Source organism: Cupressus sempervirens, chromosome 8 (assembly GCF_028749045.1).
Source record: "Cupressus sempervirens isolate cs-2001-9-10 chromosome 8, ASM2874904v1, whole genome shotgun sequence".
NCBI lineage: Eukaryota > Viridiplantae > Streptophyta > Pinopsida > Cupressales > Cupressaceae > Cupressus > Cupressus sempervirens.
Genome location: NC_143125.1, coordinates 266,484,805 through 266,507,763, shown reverse-complemented (window position 1 = coordinate 266,507,763; position 22,959 = coordinate 266,484,805). Strand labels below are relative to the sequence as shown.

At 38.5% G+C, this 22,959-nt stretch overlaps 1 protein-coding gene across 1 annotated transcript in view; it reads right to left on the bottom strand.

Annotated features, from left to right (window-relative positions):
* LOC149542478 (vacuolar-sorting protein BRO1-like) overlaps positions 1-22,959 on the bottom strand; it is a 128,434-nt gene that overhangs the window by 2,451 nt on the left and 103,024 nt on the right. The window contains exon 7 of the mRNA XM_089797421.1: positions 13,640-13,743. Within this exon, the coding sequence (XP_089653547.1) occupies positions 13,640-13,743 (104 nt within the window). The remainder of the gene's footprint in view (positions 1-13,639; positions 13,744-22,959) is intronic.

Here is a 22,959-nt window from a genome sequence, read left to right as displayed (position 1 = left end):
TTTGCTCCCCACTCTGTGCATCTTTCTTTCCTATGGATTGGACCACAAAAGCAATAGCTTGATCCGCTTCCGTGCCTTCTGGTATTTCCAATCTCACACTATGCGCAATCATCTTTGTATGGCATCAAAGATCTATCACCTTAGTATGAGCTAGCTGGTCTGCAAGATCCAAGCGTTCTACTGCTGGAAATGAAATTCTTTTTGTACCCCACTAAGGAATTAGGTGTTTACTACCTTCCCCCTGCCTACTCCTTGTGTACGAATTGTCCCCTCGTCCTAGCATGTTGTGCCTTCTATATTGTCTTTGACTTTGCATGCATTACCTTCCATACAAACTACTTGCGTACAGACTTTAGCACAGACCTCGTGCTCTGTGATTGCCTTCTGCGTACGGGTTTCTATATGGATTTCTTGCATACAGATTCCTTCCTGTGCCACAACTTCAATTGCACGGTCGTCTCCTTTCTTCTTTGTCTGACTGGTTAGCATACTATTACCTCCTCTCATCTCCACATCTATGTATGTGAATCTCAACATACTCCAGTAGGGCTCTAGGCAATGGTCCCTCTTCTTGTGGCAAGAACGTGAATTCTCCAAGTGTGCCTTTGAGGTGACAACCAAAATTCTTCTTTCTTCGAGTCTTAAGAAGATGTTCTTGTACTTGTTCCTTCTTCCTCAACTTTCGTCTTCTTGGTTCGTGTTGTGTCTGAATAGAAGTCTCCATAACCACCATATGCCTTAGTTTCTTCTTCCTTGGCTCCTCACTCTTGGTCCAATGCCAAATATATCCACGTGAAACCAATATGCCATGGTTAGCTAATAGGGTTCCACCCTATTTGTTGGTAGGGTTCCACCCTGTTTACTGGCACAAATGTCCTTCTATGCTCTAGGGCTTCCTGCGTTCTAAATGCTTCTGGGAACAGGGCTATGGCATGACGAGGCATGTAAAATGCATTATGCTTTGATTGTAAGAATTCTTTTAACCTTTCTAAAAGGAATTGCACCCAATTGTAAACTCTTCCAATATTCAATCCATTCACTATGGGCAACATCGAAATGGCAATGTCGAAAATGCAACTCCCACCACTGAGTTTTCTCTTCACCAAGTCCATAATGCACTTCTATTCCTCATTGGCTATGACTATTTTCTTTAGCCCCCGACTGTTATTTTTGCTTAGAATACTGTCTCATTCCTGTTCTGTGAGATCGCTTGTGCACATTAGCCCCATCCATTTTTCCTTTTCCTCCAATGTCATTTTGGCTAGAGTTTTTGTTAGATCCTATCCTTAGCTAGGAACCCCAAATACTTTTTTCATCTCTTTAGGTGAGTATGAAATAGTGAGGTTTTGCTGAAAATATTGAATTACAAATTTATGCCCTTTGTTGTCATACCGATCCACCATAGTTCTCAACACTAGATCAAATTCCTTCAAGTCAAAAATAGGCATAATAATTATTTTATCTATCTCTGCCTTGCATAATGGTTCCTTTACTATGTGGGTTTCTTCTGCATTCTCCCACCAAGTCTACCACTCGCTCCCTACAATGCTTTCGAATGTGACATTGGCAGCGATCATCTTTTCTACATTCTTCCCCTTGTCCTTCTTGGTGGCCATTTTCTTCACCTGCAAGACTTGTCTTTCCTTGAATCACTAACTATTCCTCTACTCGGGTTACCCATGCTTGTCTTCAACATCTTGTAATTATTTTTAAATACCCTAGCTGCTCTTATGATGTCAATCTTTGCACTATCTTCTTCCACATGCTCAATCTGCAGCAAGGTTTTGGTTTTTGGGTGGCACTCTTCCAAATGTTTATGACCATCGTGTACTCCTACTCACCCGCACTTCTTTAGCCTTTCATACTTTTATTATTTGTACTACTCCTATTGCTCCTTTCCTCAAATTCTTCTTCGTACATGAGTGATTTCATATCATTCGTACGCAATTGATTTCCTTTTGCTCGTACATAACTGATTTCCTTCTTTCTATACGTGGGTGCTTTCCTTCTATTCGTATGTTGGTGATTCCTGTTGTTCATATGTGGGTAATTTTCTTTCCCCGCACATGAGAGATGTCCTTCTATTTGTATATGGGTTGTTCTTGTACCCTTCTTGTCTACTCTTGTTCTATGCTTCTCTCCTTCCCCTCTTGCCATACAAGCTCGGTCTTTATGATGCTCCCTTGCTCCTTCATACTTGATTTATAGCCCAAGTTTTGCTTTTGCATGTTCTTTTATTTCTATTTCTATTTTATTTAATTGGCTTTCCTCCTTTATTTCTATTGAGTAAATATGAAATGTCTCCTTTCTTTCTTTATAAATTTTCAATTTGAATTGGGCGAGTCTTTTAAGGGGTTATTATCTATAGTTGACAACTTTATTACTCCATTTTCCCCTACTTCTATTACTTTATATAGTCCCAAACATCGTACTTCGAACTTACCAAGCTTTATCTCATTTTTTCCATTGTACATAAATACAAGTTGTCCGGATTGGAAATTCATTATTTTCAAATGTTTATCAGCTAGAACTTTCGTCTCTATTGCGCCACCTCAGTAGCCCATTGAGCCATTGTCTTTTCATCCAATTTTATTAAGGCATTGAGTCTTTCTCTTAGACTTTGCACATCTCCCATCCTATGTTCAACTACCACTCTTAGGTTGGTACTATGTATTCAACAGGCATTACGACCTCCTACCTGTACATTAGGTGAAGGGTTTGCCTAGTGGTGGCCTTGTAGGCAGTCTAGTATGCCAATAGGATTGTTGGAAGCCTCTCCACCCAATTATCTTTTTGCACTCCACTTGTCTTGTATAGAATGGTCACCTAGTACTTTATTTGTAGCCTCTGCTTATTTGTTAGCCCTGGGGTAGTAAGGACCAGAAAAACTATGAAAAACGTTGAACTCACTTGTCATTGTCCTGATTTCCCGATTCACAAAGTGTACTCCTCTGCCACTTGTTATTTGTAGGGGTATGCCAAACCGTATCACTATCTATTCATAGAGGAATTTGGCCGTACTTAGCATCGTGTTCTCTGGAAGTGCTCTCACCTTCACCCATTTTGTGAGATACTCTGTTGCAACCACTATATATTTGCATCTGTGAATGTTGCTAATAGGTAGGGGACACACAAAGTCCAAACCCCAATGTTCAAATAGCTCTTGTGGCTATGAGGGAAGGAGTGGCATGAAGTCTATTTTGAGGGGTTTTCCTGTCCTTTGACATGTATCACAACTAAGGACCCATTCTTGAGCATCTGCATAAAGTGTAGGCCACCAAAGTCTGATTAAGAATACCTTTTGGGTTGTTGCATCCACTCCCATATGGCCTCCCGCTAAACCTTCATGGGACTCTCTCAGAACTCCTAGGATCTCTACCTACATCACACATCTCCTTAGCACCTTATCCAACCTCATGTTACACAACCCATTAATAAGCTAGAATGTTTTGCTCTTCACTCCAATTTTTCTCCATTCTACCACTGGCATTTCTCTCGAAATGGTAGAAGTTGATAGGTACTCCCAGATACCTTCATACCACTGGGGTAGTACAACAATTTGAAACAAGTAAGCATCTCAGAAGTCCTTGTTCACTCCACGCCCAACAGGTTATCCTAACTTTATTCTTGACAACTAGTCTATAATCACATGACTTTTCCCTAAATGGACTATGATTTTGAAAGTAATTTTTGAAGGAGGATTAGCCACCAACTCTTCCTTGGATAATAGGCTTATTAACTATATACATAAGGATGATCCACAAAAAATGTAAGAGTGGCTAATAAGTAATGTCTAAAATTTTTGAACTGTGTAGACCATACATAGTGCTTCCCTTTCGATGGTACGGTAATTTCGTTCGGCTTTTGAAAGTAGTCTTCCGGCAAAGTACACAGGATGGTTCAATCACTCCTTCCCGATTTGTGCCAAAGTGGCTCCTATTTCATAATTAGAAGCATCTACATGGACGTGGAACTCCTTGTTCCAATCTGGGTATACGAGGATTGGAGCTCCCACGAGCCTCCTCTTTAATTCTTGATAAGCCTCCTATTCCTTTTCCTAGCCAAATTGCTCTCCTTTCTTGGTTAATTTTTCCTGGTGTAGGGATACTTCGGCAAATCCTTTTATGAACCTCCTGTAGTATCCTACATGCCCTAGAAATGATTTGACACCAATCACATCCACCAGAACCTCCACGTTAACAATAACTTTGATTTTATCAGGATCCATCTTCAACCCTTCTTTGCATACTGTCTCCTAGGAGCTTGCCTTGGGGAACCATGAATCTATATTTTTTGGGTTTAATGTCAGCCTAGCCTCCATTATCGTTCCATCCATTCTCCAACAACCTTCAGGTGGTGTTCCTTCCCGCTGTAAATTGACCAATCGTCCAAAAAGGCCTTGAAATTTCCCACTAACATCTCATCAAAGATGTGAAGAATAATTCTCTAAAATGAGGCAGGTGCATTACACAGCCCAAATGGCATCCTACTGTGCGCGCTTACCCCATCCTACACTACAAAGGTGGTTTTCATTTTATCCTCTTCGGCAATGCTGATTTCATTGTACCCTAAAAACTCGTCCATGAAGGTGTATATCTCCTACCCCGCCACTTCTTCTAGAATACTATCCATAAAGAATATTGGGAAGGGGTCTTTTATGGTTACTACATTTAGGTTTTTGAAGTCTACACAGATTTGAATTTGATTCCCATCCTTTTTCAAGGATATAACTATGGGTGACACCCACTCGCAAGTTTGTACTTTGAATATTATTACCTGCATTCAGCATCTTAGTGATCTCCTGAATTTTGGCCACATACTTCTTATTCATTCGATAAGGCTTTCTTCGTATTAGTCTTGCTCGCTCCAGGGACTAAGGGTACTCGATGGACGCATAGTTCTGGTGGCACTCCTTTTAAGTCCTTGTAAATCCATGAAAACATGTCCTTATACTCAAGGAATATTCTAAATGTTGTTGCTTTGAAGACAGGATCCCAGTCATCTCCTATGAAAGTCTCTTTAGGATGGTCCTCTTCTCCTAAACTCAACTTCTCTAGCTTAGCCTCCTCATACTATATTTTTTTATCTTTATGGAATGTATGTGTTGCATGTCATCAATTGCAGTCATACCCTCTATGTGCTCCTTGTAACACCCTGGATATTCTTCCTCAGCTTCAATCACTTGGATCTACAACATATTACAATCTGGTTGGAACACTTCATAGTCCCCCATTTGCTAGTGAAACAGGTTGTTGAGGGAACTTGTTACTTCTGAACATTCTCCTAGCCGTAGAATGCCTTTTCATCTATCTCAATTCCATTGTCATCCTCTCCCTCGGCCTTTGAATCTAATAGAAGCTCCTAACTTACAAACTAGCTCCTTAAGTCAATAGTGTACTTTCAATTGTCTACTTCGATGGAAAGGGTGTTTTTCTTCCAATTGTGGTTTGCCTTTGATGTGATTAACCATCCTCTCCCTAATAATGCATTGTAACCTTCCTCTCAAAGGCAATCACTATAAAATCTAGGAAAAATTGTTGTCTCCCAATCACCACTTTTTGTCTCATTACGATCTCGATGGGCTTGATTCCATATTGATCTGCTCCTACCAACTGGAAAGTAAGCGGCCAGAGGGTTGGTTTTTCGAGTGCCTTCCAAATTTCTTTAGGGAGAACATTAACACCCAAGACTCCATCCACAATAGCATTGGTCTATTTGAACCCCATTATCTCCATTTCTACCACCACTGGTCTCCTTCCTGTCCCTATGGTAAATATAGTGTTATTGTCCTTCCCTACTTTTACTTCTTTTAGTGGCTCTTCCTTAGTATTGTATCCATATGCTATTGCCATCTTTAAGTGCAGTTGTGTCTCCAACAGATACCCAATCTTTACTGGTGCAGTGGCCTTCAAGACTTGCCTCATGATGTTAGTTTCCAAGATGGACTTGGTGGAGGAAGGTTTAGAAGAACTTACCTTTCTTTCCTTCATGAAATATTGGATCCCCTTTGTAGCTTCTTCTAATCTCTCCTTTTTTGTGCCTGCATCGAGATATGTGAGTTTTCTAGCCTGCATTTAGGTATTGGCTAATATTTTCTCCTTTGGTTTTGCCACCTCAAGCATGTCCACACGTTTTTTTTTTTGGGGCAGTTGGCATCATCATGGTTACCAAGTCCGCACCACTTGCAGAGCATCCCTCCATTTTAACAATCACAAGAAAAATATCCCCATTTGTTACATCTCCTACATTGTATCATTGGGTGTCCCCTTGAGTCGTATTGAACTCGGCTCCTTGGTGTGTTATTATAACTATTGTTGTTGCTAACCCTCCCATTGTTTCAGTACCCTCCAAGTGATACTTCCGTGTTTGTTGCATGGGGGAGTAGAGGGAGGTGTGGATTGCTCTCATTGAGTAAAAAATATTGCACATTGCATGGTTTCAAGTTGCACGGACAATCCTTGATGGAGTGCCCCAATACCTGACATATGTCACATAATGCTTTCCTAGGGCAAGTATTCTTTGTGTCCTTCCTTTTCACATTTTGTACACCATAGTTTTTTTACTTCTCTTTCTCTTCCTTGCTTCCTGTTATTTCTTTCATCATCCTCATCATGTCTTTTCGTAATGCTTGGATGGTTTTAGGCTCATCTCCACTTTCTTCATAACACTCGCTCCCAATTCCATGCCTCCTTCCATTAGAGGTTTTTCTTTCGCTTTCTATATCCATGACACAAGTACAGGCATTGGCAAATGATGATGGTGGGACAATATTAATTTTTTTCCATAGGGATGGGGTTAACCCTTCAATAGACCACCTTTTAGTTAGCCCATCTATAGGTTTGTTATCCAGTTTCCCTATTAACTCCTTCAGCCTCCTACTATATGCTATTACAAATTCATTTTTCCCTCGTATTGTATATCTCAGTTACTATCTCGTCATCATCTCGTAAGACTCTGAATTCTTCCTCAAACGGTGTGCAAAGATCCTTCCATGCGGCCTTCTTCCTAGCCTCCAAATTTGTGTACTAGTCAATAGCCATACCCCTTAAAGTGGTAGGAAATGCCTTTAACCATTCATTAGTGTCATTCTCTCCAATCCCCCACCATATGGTTCTGCAAGTTTTACAATGTCTTGCAAGGTCTTCTATTCCTTCTCATGCGAATCTCAGAAGGTTTTGCTTTTTTGTGGCCATTCTTCTCTTGCTCCTTTGACCGTTGCCAAGATGGTTTCTTGTGTGCTTGGTCTAGAGGCTTCTCCTTCTCCCCCTAGATCCTCCTCTATGTGACTAGAGCTTTATTCTTGACTAGACCGATGCTCTCTTCGCACCGAGGTCTCAAGGTCAGTCCACCAGTCCATCCACCCCTCCTTTCCACATCCTTCTGAGATTGCCAAATTGGCTATGCCCTTTATTGTGTTGTCAATTAAATTCTCCTCAATTTAATTTGGACCTTCAAATTGGTTAACAAGTTCTCTTAAGTGGAGGTGTCTTTCTTCATGTTCCCTATAATGTAGAATCCATCACAAAGTAGTTTCCCCCTCAATTTCTTCTTCTCGTACTCACCTTGGGTCCTTATTTGGTATTAGGGGCATGAATTATTTTATTCCTTGGTTGTCCTTGGATTTTCCCACTCCTGAAGTTCTCAAGTACTTTCGGCGAAATGTTGGAGTACTTATTACCTTCTCCACTCTCTTTACTTCGGCTCTTTCTTCCTCCACTCATACCAAGTTTCTAGCCAATAGTCAAGGTATTTGTCCAAGAAGGTCATAAACTGCTGGTAGAACTGAAAGTTTGTCTCGTACCATGCTCTCTGGAACCGCTCTCTCTTAGGCTTCCCTTTGCACGTAATGGTCAACAAAACCTTCCAAAGCTGCCACCAAATCTTGTGTCACCTAATCTTCCCTTGTTATTTCCTCCTCTCCAGCATTATTTGCGACTTGTACTTGTGGTAGGAATGCTTTGCCTATTACTCCATCCCCTCTACTATATGACCTCCAGGATTGAACTTAGGTATTGGCGCCAAAATGTAGAATGGTCAGCAAGATAGAATAAATAAGTATGAACTCAATTGTACCAACATCACATAAACATTTACTACCAGTGTTAAGCATACCAATAGTTGGCGAGGGAAACTAGTATTCTTTATCGATTACCAAAACAATGAGTACATCATTCATGTTCCAAAGTTCTTAAATAGAGGTTGGTTGGTCAATTGGTTAGGAAGACCAACCGACACATCCCCTAATTACCTGAGCCCAATACTATCCTTAATTACATTAATGATTTATTCCATACTACAATGTTGTCCTTGGGGGCGTCAATTTAGTCCTCCATCTGTGCATCTTGTTAGTTTCTCTCTTTTGGAAAGGAGTTTTTCCCCATGTGGTTTTCTCCTTTTCTACACTTTGTGAGAGATTTCTATTTGCATTGCACTGCATTTTACATGGGTACCTAGCAACGATATTGCTTCCTGCTCATTTTGCATAACAATATTTTCATTAAGTTGCACTTAAGGGGGGGTGTTGGAGCAAATTATTCTTTACTCTCATTCTTGAGTTTACTTAGGCAAATTATTAGCTTTTAATTTATTAGGTGTTTAATGGTAGTTTTATTGTATGTTATTCACCAGCTCTACCTCCTTGCCTTTATAAGCAAGGCTTTGTACATTATTTCATGCATCTTGATACTATTCATCTTCCTGGTGATTAATTATCACTTCATAGTGGTCTATACTTATAGTTGGGTTCTCTTGGGAGGTTGATCACTATAGCAAGATCCAATTTATCATGAGGTATTGCAATATCTGCTTCTATGACTAACTCACTCCAAAGAATATGTTCATTTGATTCAGACAAGCTTTCTCCCTCATATATAGGCACTTTGAAAAACTATCCATTTCTTTCAACCATTAGGAAGCATCTTTGCATTCTGCAAAACCCATTATTGCCAAATTAAAATATGCCCACATGCCAATAGGCCCTTGGTCTACTAGTGAAGTTGAATGGCTCACAAAGAGCCCACCAAGGATCAAGTCTTGCTGTGTTCAAGGCTTCGACATCATAAGGGATGAGGTCAAGATCGTGCCTTGGGTGATTTTGATGTTGTGTATGCCCCTCAGTCCTTGGCTCCAAGCCGAAGAGGTTTCAAGCACGAGTGGGCCCATATTAGGTTCCCAAATCGTTTCAGTAGTGGCCTTCGTTGGTTGGTAGCTCGTAGGCTTCGTGCCTTCGTCAGGTTGCCTCACAGGTCTGAACCCTCCATCAAAAAAAAAGCCCACATAACAAAGTGTCCAGCGCATATCATGCATTTATGTTCTAGTTTGATTTTAGCTCCACAAAAAAGGAATTGTGTAACAATGTTAAGTAACTTCAAAAACATTCCACTCTTTTAACTGCAAACTAATTATTGGCCATTTGCTTGATTGTTTTCTGTGGCAACTACCAATCAGAAAGCATTATACTATCCAATTGTGTTAAAACTATAACTTCGATCCTCATACTAGTCTGACTGTGCAGATCGCACAATCCTCTTATTTCATATAAAACCATTTTAAAGGCTAATAATACATTGCCCCTTGATTAGGCATGATTGGCAATCTTTGGGGTGACTATAAGTTAGCATTAACATTAACTAAATTAGTTATGTCTGTTGTTAAAATAAATCTTCTTCCATTTCCATCTTTCCAGACTTTTTAGTCCCAATTGTTTTGCTGATTCCTACGAGGCCTCCTCCATGTTTGAGATGCTCTCTTCGGCCATTTGGAAGTTTGCCATCCTTTCCATACCTCACCGTCTGTCTTTCTCCCTTTATCGCAAGCGTCGTAACACTTGCCCTATGAACCAATGGCTTGATGATGACTGTAAAGCTTTTCATCGCACTTTGTGTGTCGATTTTGAGACTCACTCCCCCGACCTCGCTCACCTTCAGTTTACTTATCTTAGTCTTCTTCGCTGCAAGAAACATTCATTTACTACCTCCCAGTGTAAATCCCTTTGCTCCATGTTGATCCACAATCCCCAATTGTTCTGGCACACCCTTTTTCCTTGATGTACTCCTCCATCTTCCACTCTTGACTTTCACTCCCTAACCTCTCACACCACTACTCTATGATATTCCTGGACAGCCTTCTACTCATCCCATTCTACCTCCTTTCTCCCATTTGTTCACCCCTTATCACATTTACCAGGCTATTAGATTTATGAGATGCAGTAGAGCCGCGGATGAGGAGAGGTTCCAGGCTGAACTTTTCAAGTTTGGTGCCTCCATTCTAGGCCCCTATCTCTCTATTCTTTTCAATATTCTAATTTCCTAGTCCAGGCACCAAATTTACCCAATTCATAAGACCAGTTTTGTTTCTGACCCTGGGAATTATAAGACCATTATGATTGGACACACACTTTCCAAACTGTATGCCACAACCCTCAATGCAATGCTATCTAGAGAGCTTGACAGGAAAGGTTGCAGAGTCAAAGGGCAGATTGGTTTCCAAGCTAATTATCAGACCATGGATCATATTTTCACTTTACAAGCTATTATTGAGGAGGCTAGACACAGATTGAAGAAAGTTTACTGCTGCTTTGTTGACTTTCGCAAAGCTTTTGACTCTGTTCCCAGGATGGCTTTATTTCAAAGGCTTGGGGAGATTGGGATTTCTGAGATGTTACTTACTGCTATCATGAGATTATATGACACTGTGGTGGGTAGATTTAGGACTCCTGATGGTTTCTCAGTTCCGATCCATAGCACCATTCGTGTTAAGCAGGGATGTCCTCTCTCCCCCACTCTATTCGATATGTACATTGATGAGCTTGAGGATTTCCTTTTATAATCTTCACACCCGAGAGACGGTTGCTACTTACACCAAGTCTTGATCTCCATTCTTCTTTCTATAGATGATGTGATTCTTCTTGTTTCTTCTCCAGAGAGTTTACAGAGACTCCTAATTGGTTTGGCTTCTTTTTGTGTTCAAAGACAGCTTGCAGTTAACCTGGGTAAGACTCGTGTTATGGTCTTTAACTACCTTATGACCTCTCATCTTCACTTTTATTTTTAGGGACAGGAGATTGAGATTACTTCATCTTACATATATCTTGGAGTGAATTTTTTCGGGCCCCACTTCAGTTTGAGGCCAGCTATTCAGTCTAGAGTTAGTAAGGGTATGGGTTCTCTTGCTATGCTTGAGAAACAATGTTTCAAACACCATTTTCAGAACACCTCATCCAAGCTATCCCTCTTGGATTCCCTGGTTCAGCTGACTGTTCTTTATGGTTCTGTGGTTTGGGGGCCTTCTCTTCTTAGTTCCGATTGGGCCTCACTCGAAAGGGTTCAGACTATGCTTCTTTGGCGCATCATCAAATGTCACAGGTTTACTCCTCAGTATTATTTTTGCCAAGTTTGGTGTTCATCCTTTCAGTCTTGCGGCCATTTTTTATTTGATTTGGTTCCTTTATCACTTATGTGATGTTGTGGATTTTGTTCTCGCCTATTGCTCTTCTATTGCTATTGTGAGTTCTGATACTAGCTCTTGGGCTTGTTACTGGTATGCTCAAGCATCTTCTCTGCTCAGCTTGATTGGTATTGATATTGATCGTCTTCCTCCTTATCAGTTCTCATTGAATGCTCCTGCTCATCTCCTCCCATCTAAGCAGGAGTTGAATGAGCATGTCAGACTTGATATTTACAGACAGTACATTACCGCTACCTAGATCAACCCTCATGGTGGTTTATGCCCAAGGATGGCCTTCTATGCGGAGCATTTTCTGGATATTAGGGATGGGATTATTGTTCTTCCTAGTTATCTTTCTCGACGGTGGTGTCATGCCCTACGTATCTCTCTGGGGTCATTCAGAGTTGGTTCTCATCTTCTTCGTGCTCAAAGAGATCATCATATTGACAGAGAGGAACATATTTGTAAGTTGTGTACTCCTAATGAGGTTGAGACAGAGGCTCACTTTATCTTCCGATGCCCTATCTTTTATGAGATCAAAGGGAGATTCCATTGTTTGTTCCGCAACTGCTATTCTCTCTCAGCCTTCTTCTGTTATTGTGACTAGTGATGTCTTACTCTTTATCTTCAGGAAGCTACTTTGCTCCGTGCTAGTGCTTTACAGTCTCTACTTCCTCACCGGCATACCTCTAATCAGCTCATTACTACCTTTTTCACACCTTTATCTCCTTTGCAGGCTATGAAAAGGTCGTCTAGTTCTTCCAGCTCTACTGGCCACTCTAGATCTATCAGGGCCCGCAGTGGTTATCTACATCAGCGACATTCTTCCACGAGCTCATTGAGACAGTCTAAGGCTCCTATCTACTCATAGTCTTATCCTTCTGTGACTGATTTCTTTTTGCCAATGAAAAACTCCTAGTCTTCGCCTTGGCCTCTCTCTCTCTCTTCTATTGTTTCTTGTTTTGCTTTTCTCAGACACCGTTTGGTGCTCTTGTTGTTGTCAGACTCTTTGGTTGTAGCTCTCAGTCCCATAGACCCTTTGTGATCTTTTCCTGGACATTAATAATCTTATCTTATCTAGGCGCTGATTATGAGAAGGTATTGTGGGCCGACCTAGATAGGATCATGTCCCTTTAAGGGACATGCCCTTTTGTTATGGTATATAAGGAGGGTATTGTTGTAGTTAAAGGACACACAATAGAATACAAGTCTGCTCCTTTAAGCAACTCTGCCACAAATCGAATACTTGCTGTGATAAATATATTTCAGAAGGACAATTAATATTGTCATCTCATTTCAAGGTCAAACATTAAGGAAGATCAGAACAGCAAGCTTAAGAAGGTATTATCTCAGATCTGATTATTCAGAATTTGCAGAACTTTACAAATTGCACAGAGTTTCTAGGCTATATTATGGGGACCATGAATCTTCTGTTCTTAACTTCTTATTAAGCTACTTCCCAGATCACATATTTAGTGTCTGCCTAGAAAAGGTCTCATAATGTTGATAAAAGCTCACAAACTGTCAACTTAAGCTGTTCTGACACCAAATCTGCTCAATTAGGGAAACCTGACTCAACATGCCCATATGGACCATTAACAAAATAGATCCTTAAATTACATGCATGATGTCACGCAATAAACTTGGGATAGCATAGACATTTGATAAAACCACTTACTTTTTCAAGCAGGTGTAATTTGAAAGATATCCAAGAAGACAAGTTCTTGATTAAACATGAAACAGACATGTAATCCATCCAACTAATTAATTCTCAATCTTCATCTGATTCTTCATTATTCACTAACCACAACTTGAACTATAAAGAGCGCTCCATATGAAAGAACAAGAGTGATTGCCTTGGAAAAATGTATAAACATGTATAAAGAATCACAAAATGCCATGGAAAAATATCAAATGATAGAACAAGAGTGATTGCCTTGTTGCATCTCCAAACAAGAAGTAGAAAACAGCTGCATTAACAATAGCATTACCTATGAAAACAATGCGACAGGCAATTCAAATTATTGCATATAAAAACTTCAAATGCCACCTGATAGCATAGTGAATATTTAAATAACTGACAATTCAACAGAGGCTGTGGACATAATTGAATTCATGTTCTTCTTAATTTCAGAGCGATCAAATTTCATATTTGTTTTAAAAGTTTAAACCCAAGACAGCAGAAAATACATACCTGAAGAGTAACATAAAACTTAAGGCCTTCATTGATATTGTCCCTGATTTCCCGGTACTTGGCAACTGCAGCACTTATTTGTTTATAGCCCTTTTCACGAGCAGCTGAAAAAATAATTAATAATCATATTAGAAAATAATTAAAACACTAACTACAGTTAATAAAATTAAGCAGATTAAAGACTGCAATTTTCATCAGTTCAATTCAAGTTGAAAAAACTAATTTTATTTTCATTTACAACAGTGGAATCTTATTGAAATGTACATGACAGAAATTATAATTAACAACTAAGTCAATCCAACGATGAGAAAAAACTACTTATAAAGAAAATCTATTGTCTACAATTTGGATATACATTTTGAAGTTATTTGGGATGAGGGTCACTTCAGAATAAAGTATTTATATTTTAAATAGATAAGAAACATAAGAGACTTAATATTTGTGCAAATCCAATAAGGATGATATCAAATAAATCCATAAATTAAGATGCAATTTAAGTTTAAGTTTTCAATGAATTTCAATTACTGGAAATATAGTAAATTCTTTTGACAGGGTTCAGCAGTTAAAGCTAGAGTATCTCTTATCACATGGGACAAGTTCTGTAGGCCTAAAATAGATATAGGAGTAAGTCCTAAAAACATCAAAGATCTGAATCTAGCTCTAGGAGCAAAACTAGTTTGGAGAATATTTAGATTCCTAAACCTTAAATGAGCCAAACTCCTTAGACATAAGTTGGAAGCTAATAATAATCTTACCATTTTCAGGCATACAGATCTACCCAATGGGTCTAGAATTTGGAACTTCATGAAAGAATGTAGGAACATCATTAGTGATCACATCTCTTGGAACATTGGCGATGTAGGATCAGCCCTTTTTTGAGACAACTCTTGAAGTGAGGGGGGGGGGGGGGGGGGGGGGGGGCGGGGTGGGGAGAGGGGAGGTTACCCAGCTATTTCCTCCATCATTAATGATCAACAACCTTAAGCATCAAAGGGGGATTTTAGTAAGAGATTATATAAAATTCCATAAATGGTAGTCCAGCCTTTGGTTGGAACTGGCAGATAGGTAATAATGAGGGAATTCCGGCAAAATTTTGGACTAGATTGATGGAAATTTTAGGTTCTTGGATTATTTCCCCAAGTTTGCAAGAAGACAAGATTGTTTGGGCTAAGGCCAAAAATGGGGAATATATTCAAAGGATGGTTATCTTTCTCTTTACAATAGGAGACAGCTAGATAGGACTAAGCTGCCAGTCACCTTGTGTTGGGACAAAGAATGTTTGCCAAAAGCTGGTATGTTCATATGGTTAGCATTATAGAAAAGGAGTTATTACTGCGGAATGGTTTTGGAAGATGGGGTGCCAAGGGCTTTCAAGGTGTGTTCTTTGCAAAAAAAAACGAAACAGTTAATTATCTACTCCTAAATTGTGAATTCTGTAGCAGATGTTGGTACTGGCTCTTAAACAAGCTCAATTGGAAGACTAACCTTACGAAAGATGTGACAGACCTATTTTGCAGTTGGCCAACATTTAGAAACAAGTTTACAACAACCTTTGGGTTATCACATCTCCTGTCCTTATATGGAAAATTTCGAAAGAAAGGAACATGAGGATCTTTAAGGATAAGGTGCTGAGTTGTAGTCAAGTAACTAACAAAATTGAAGCAGCTATAGTGGAAGTAGCAAATGGTAGAGACTTGGTAAAACTTGTAAAATTTCATCCACTGGGATGATAACTGAGGAATAAGTTGCAAGGCCTGAAGATACTTGCCTGTATTGGAAAGGGTAAAGATCTCTCAGATAAGTTAAGACGGGAATGTAGGTGGAAGCCACCAGAGGAAGGGTGGTCTAAGATGAACTATGATGGTCCTTCTAGAGGAAACCCAGGGATAGCTAGCATGGGGTGCTGCATTCATAATCACAATGGGGAACTCGTGGTTTAATCAGCTAAACCCTTGGGCATCACTTCTAATAATATAGCAGAGTTTAAGGCTCTTCAGGAAGGCTTATGGTTGTGCAGAAAATTACACAGAGTGATTGGATATTGAGGAAGATTCAGCTCTATTCATTTACACAATAAGGACAGGAGAAAGTCCTACTGGAAACTTAATCGTCTCACTTTGCAAAGTTTAGAATTAATTGGATTATTAAAACACATCACTATTAATCATATATATGAGAAGGCAATGTACATGCAGATAACTTGGCTAACCTAGGATTTGATGGGGTAGCAAGGGGTATTGATAGATCCTAGGTTGATGTCGGGTATTGATAGCTAGGGATTAGGACATTGGCCTCATCACAGAGAGGCTATTAAGATGGATACTTAATTCGGTTTACTCTGTCTTTAGCACCTTGAAACACTTGTTAGCTTTCTTCATAGTAGATCTTTGTTTTTTGCTTTAACTCCTATAAGAAAGTAAGTATTCACACTACACTTCCCCAAGTATGGGACTTAATTACTCTTAAGGGTTGTTGGTTAGCTAAACTTCGCTCCTTGAGTTTATGGTGTTTTGCATTTATGATTGGTCTTGCAATCATTGTCCATTTGATGAGATGAGTGTTTATGGTTAGATTTCTTCCCAGATATGGCTTCTTTACCTTTGCTTATTATGCTTGCCTGGTTTTACTATCCCTTTGCTAATATTAGTTGTAATTTAGTATTTACATACATGTATGCATACAGACACACACACAGATATATATATATATATATATATACACACACACACACACACACACACATACATACATATATATACGTGTGTGTGTATGTATATGTATATGTATACATATATACATATATATGTGTGTGTATGTATATATATACATATATATATATATATATATATATATATATGTTCGTAGATGCAAATGAATTCGTTTATAACTTCATTTCCTGTTATATGATGATGCTTCTTTGATTATAGCGGCAATTAGATGTTCTAGATCACCTATTTAGTCTGTCCTCTGGCTGCAATTTCATTTTCATAATCCCTTATGGTATTAGGCAAATGATGATCTCTTAGTTAATCTTACCAGTTTCGTTGATTTAATATATGTTCCTTTATATTGGAATATGTAATTTAGCTATGATTAGATTGTCACTATGACATGCATTATTAAATAGCTATACTTTTTTTGGTTATGGAACTGACCTTTTATGAGCAACAACATCAATTCGAAGATTCTTGTTGTTTTAATTGGTTAGTTGTCTGGCATTTTAAACAAATGGTTGGTATTAAGTGCATTCTTCCATTCCCTGGATTATGTTCTTAATAAGGCTAATCAGGGCTTGGGGAAATTATATTTAATGTGATTCAACTAACCTTTGGTGTTGCAGAAGCACTCGATGAATTGTTTTTGGTCATATCAATCTAACAATATCGGCAGATTTTGTATGGAGTGCCTTTTTTGGGAGTCTGGAGATTTGAGCTTAGTTTGTTTTATGGTCCAGTTTAGGCTTCATTGTTATGTTTAATCCTAGACATGTACTAGAGAACTCTTCGGTCTCTTATAACTTCAGCTAGTACAGGGCGGTTTCTTATGATCAAACTCTTATTGATATTAGACTCTTTGTATGATTGGACATGTATTGAGGCAAGTGGCCTCATATTTCTTGTCGCTAGTCCAGAGCAGTTCTTCATTCCTCTTTTTAGTATTAGGACTGTAAAAGTCTCAGGCAAGCCAGAGGTTTTCTTTACTCCATTCTTTCCTACTGGTGCCCACACAGAACAGAGTTTTATAAATGTTAAAAAAAAATTAATTTAATAAAATACAATACGGCTTCGGCCGTTTACTTAGCAAAAACAAAACTTCAAGTACTAGGAGGTGTTTGGCTCAAATCCTTCCACTAGAATTTCTATTGGCAAAGGATTCTTTTTCTGTCCAAGGATTTGTGATAAATGTCATGTCCCCAATTTTTTGGTGACAGTTCGATTTAATTAATTTAATTAATCTGGTTGTCCAAGGACGACTAATTAATTATTTTAATTAAATAAATAAATATTAAAAGATAACTTTATATTTAATAAAGTGACTTGGATTATAAAAAATATTTAATAAAGTCACTTGAGGGATAAGATCAAAAATGTTCTAGAAGTCTCTGGAGAGGATGGAGAGAAAAGAATAAATAGGCACCCCGGGGCTCCATTCGAATCAAGCAGTTGATTATCTCTCTTTGATTTTTCAGATTGTGATTCAATCACGGGTGCATTGTGGAACCTAGGGTTTCTGCAATTGTCACAGTTGGCCATTGAGAACGATAACTCTCAATCGGTACGCAATTTTGAGGGTGTGAAATATCATCCGAATTATTGCAGATTGGAGGTGACAATCAGTCATTTCATCAGGGCGTTAATCTGTGGCTTAAGGCCAATTTTGTGGTTCTCGCATCACTGCTCATTAAAGGATCAGCTAGTGTGGAATTAATTGCCACCTACACAAGCATTGCAGAACTGAAGACTCGCAACTCATTGGTTAGTTGTTATTCATCAAATTAATAAGCTAAGGAGGAGGACATTAACAGTCCAGAATCTGATTCATGCCGCAGGTCTGAGGGTTGAGTTTTTGAGGAAATTATAAACATCGATCTTTTCCCAAGCAAGTAAGAACCTTGTCATCCGGCTCGGGCGACCTTCCACACGAAAATTCCTTCATCATTTGGCGATCCATTCTCAAGCAAGACTGGAAGATTTGTGGGTGACTATATTGTTTCCGCGCGGAGATCAAAGGCGGAACACGGGCCAGATTGAAATCATTTTACCACGCGTTTTGCTATACAAGCAGATTATTTGTTGAACAGGGCCGCATAATCCATACTAGTTTTGGGCGCTATCTTTGGAAGTCTATAAATTATATCAAAATCGCACAAGAGTCGGATTGGTCATCTGATCTCTGAGATCAAAGGGCAGAGGCGCATTTGGTGTTTCCAACCGGCATCAATTTCCTTCGCAACCAGTTGTCTCGACTTCCATTTGCATATTGCGATTTGATCCAATATTACTACTTTCGGAACACCAAATTAAGGAGAAGAAATCGTATCAGTTCCGCCGGAAGTTCATCATAGCCGACCATATCGCATGCGGGGAGCGCACATCGGAGACCTGGCGGAGTATGAACTGCAGGTCGATTTGCCTGAACGTTTACAGAGCTCAACCCGATCCTAGTATCGGCACCAACACTGGAAAGAGTGGCAGTAAATTGGTGGTATCAATCTACGTTTTCAGATAGGGTATATTTTGGTAATAATATTGCATTGGCCGTCAGCGCTTTATATTGCTGTTCCTGGTCGGGGCTTTTGTGGGAGGAAGGATCTCATCAGTTTTGATTAGTCGTTTGGAGCTATGTCAGAAGCCAGAACCTTAGCATGTTATTATCTAGTTTTCGAATCTTACAATAAGCAATAAGTCAGGGCTATGGTTTGGAAATTGGATTATGGTCAAGCATAGTAACATTTGATTGAAATAAAACTTCCTCCCTGAACATTGAAGTTACGATTACATTTTGCATTTGATATGTCTTGGTGAATTATGTGAGAAATTACTCCATTCATGACAAAACTCATAGGGTATTAGTACAACTCTGATTGCAAGAATAGAATTTGACATCAGTTTGTAACTAGTTCGTTAAACAACCTTGGTTGCTAACTGTTTGACGAAATGTCAAACCCTTGAAGTTTAGTATTTTGGTCGGGGTTATTTCAGTGCTTGCAAATTATTTGACGAATTGCCACAGTACAATATTGGGATTTAGTGACCTTTATAGCTAGGGTCATTTCAATAAAATTGTAGTGGGTCACCAATAACTGAGGGACTGAAGTTTAAATCCAACTCACCAGAATAAGCCAACTCATTCTTATTGTAGAAATGTGGAGTCTGTGGTGTGACAATAATGGGGTACATTCGAACATGCCACATGATTAATCTTATGAATACAATCCAATATTACAAGCCGGCCTGAAATCTCACACAAGAATTTACCAAGCAAAAAAAATAATGTTTGAGTGAAGGAAATAATGGTGAATAAGCATTCCTATGTAATTCACATGTAGTAACATTTAATGAAAATAAGCTAGTTTTACATCAGCTTTCATGGTTGAAAGTGCTTGTAAAGTAAATATACGTTAAAGAAGTTTATGCATCTTGAGAAAGGAATTGACAATCCATGCTGATGGCTCTTGTCAAGCATGCAACACACAAACTCCTCCTTGCGTGAGTAGAAGATATGTAGCTGCTTAGAGACACGTGTTTACTTGTGCAAACTACTCTTGTAAAAGCTTCTATTTCGTGAGTAGAAGATATGTAGCTGCTTAGAGACACATGTTTACTTGTGCAAACTACTCTTGTAAAAGCTTCTATTTCTCAATCAGTTTTATATTATCCTGACATCTTCCTAACATGATGTCATTGTTCTTCTCCTAAGAAATCAAATATGTTAACTCATAATGCCAGAAAAAGCATGTCATTAAAACATGCATTTAAATTACCATAGCTTTCTACTAAAATTTGTTGACCGACAACCCCACCTAGGGATAGGCATGTAGCTCAGTGATGTCCCCTTTTCAGTGTACATTTTGGGGACAGCCTGCTATCTCAAATGTCCCTCAACCATCCCCTCTACTGTTAAAACTTTTTGAACACAAAACGAAAAAGGCCCACAATATACAGTAATGCTAGCTGCCATAAATTTCAAGTCTACATTGGCTTGAAATTTTCAATCCCAGTTGATCACTGAAACAATTAACTTTATCACAACTAGTTATACACTCGACATTTTAAATCTTTCCTTATGATGTATTGTAGGATGGGTGGTATACATTTCCATGGGAGATCACTCCTAGATGGAGAATTGTCTTGTGTAGATAGCTCCTTGCAATATCTCGATATTTTATCCAACACTATCTCAAAAAAAAATTCAGATTACAACAGATAGCTCATGCAAACGAAACCAACAATATAACCAGTAATTGCTCATTAAAAATACTATCTAAAACAACATTTAGATTCACTATTGTATTACAATAACCAGCAATACAATAACATGAAAAGATGTCCAAATCCAATCTTATAAATAGTTACACAGTCAGATTAGAAAATTCCAAAATAACCTGTAAGCACAATGATGAATTCCGTCTCAAATCCACTTCAACCTGAACCGAGTTGGCATCCAATAAATTGAAAAGAGCCTAAAGGTTTCTGCCCTCATGTTCGGGAAACTGAAAGCCAACACTTCCTCTTTTTCTCAGAGAATCTGAAAACAATATCCAAATCCAAGCATAGCCAAATGACAGAAGCTTCCACTCATTTAATGCTCAAAGTTGTGACCCTTCAACTCCCTTCTCTTGTCTTTTCAGCTTCTTCCCCTTTTGTCACCTAATTACCTTTTTAATATTTAAATTACTTAATATAATCTTCCTTAGGCTCCATTTAATTCACTTTAAAATGTGTTAAACATTTGACTTAATTTTCTCTAATGTCCCAAATTGGGGATATTACACTCCTTGAGATGTTTCTCTCTCCTCATATTTGATGCATTGTCATTGTAGGGGATTATTGATGAGAAGCTTCACAATTCTGGACATGTTGTTAAAGTACAGCTTCAGTAGAAGTGAAGTACACATCATATTGAATATATGTATTCATGATTCTACATGAACATTTGTTTTATGTCTTATATTCTTGATAAGAATTATACATATATACACATACCTATATGTTTATATATATATATATATATATATATGACATTCCTTAACTAATAGGGCTCTTATGTCATGTCCCTCTTTATTAGCTCTGTCTAGTAGTGACATCAGTGTTAGCCTATTATGAAGTCTCATAGGCTGGCAATGGTGATCAAGGACTCGGTCAAGGTTTTTAGCATCCGGATTTGGTATTACAAACAGTAGTAGATCAATTGAGAGCAGTTCCTTGATTTTAGGAGGTAGTTCCTTGATTGTAGGAGAAGATCACTACCTTTTAGGAGGTTGTGACATTTTCCAAAGTTGAGGTTCTATGAGATCACCCCCTGATCTCAATTTCAAGAGATTTGGGTGTGTTCCCTATTTTTGAAGGGTATCCCTAGATTTGAGAGTTAGACTGCCAATTGGCCCAAGTTGTCCAACATCAGTCACAAGCAGGTGACAAACTCAATTTCATGTTTTGGAGGTGTTTGGGTTGTTCCTTGGCTGCTTGGAAAATATTTTAATATATTTAAATATTCTCCTAAGTTAGCATTTTAAGAATTTAAATAAGGAGTAATAAGGAGTTTTTTGGCTCCATTTGGATCGATATGCCTATGTGTGATAGCTCGTTCAAAAGAGCTCAGCCTCTACTATTTGATTATCACTTATCGGGACCTATTTGATGGTTGGAGCTATTTGTCATTAATAAAGTAATGATTTTTTTCTATTTGGACGCCTTTATTGGGGAAAATAATGTTATATTATAAAGTTCAAATGAATTCCACTTTACGATTCTTTTAGGGTTTGAATTGCCTTAGAGAGGGGGTTATAAGGAGAAGGCATCCTAAAGGTGAGCATCTTTTATCATTTTGTCAACCTATTTTGGACACCATTACTCTGGAAGAGCATTCCTCACCTAGGACACAAACCCTAGTGCTAAGAGCAGATTTGTTGTGACATAGCCCTCAACCAGATCAAATTCTAAGGTTCTTATGCATACAGTAGTTTAATCAAGGCAGAGGATCAATTTCTAGTATTGCAATCACACTTTGCAGGTAGTGGAATTTTAGGGAAGGCAATCACTTTGGTTCAGTCTGGCATTTCCTTACAGCAGCTCACATGAGGAATTCTGGAGTGTTTAATTGCAGCAGATTGTGCTTTATCATTTGCACTTGTTTGGTTGTAGTTGGTTCCCAACTTCAATTGGCGTCAACCTTGTTTGAAGTACATCTGTATTGGAGCTATTCAAAAATAAATTAGACTCTACTGATACGGTTTTAGAGTCATTTCCAGATTAGTATGTATTGCTGCATATGATTTCAATTACTTCTATTTTATCACTTTTTGTTATTTATTCATTATAATACCTATATTCTGAAAAATACAAAAAGAAACAACATTCTTTTGCATCTTTTGTCTAGCTCTATAAGATCAAAAAAAATCTATAGGAAAATATAATTTATATAATTAAACATTATAGCAACAACAGAGAAAATATCTGTTTGGGATATTTCAGTGGTATAAGAGCCAGATCTTGCCAGCCTGTGGATTTGATTACAAATCTATGCATCCAAGAGCTAAGATACACAGATTTTACAAATGTAGAAGAGCTCAACTTGAGAAAGGTTTTGGAACTGAACAG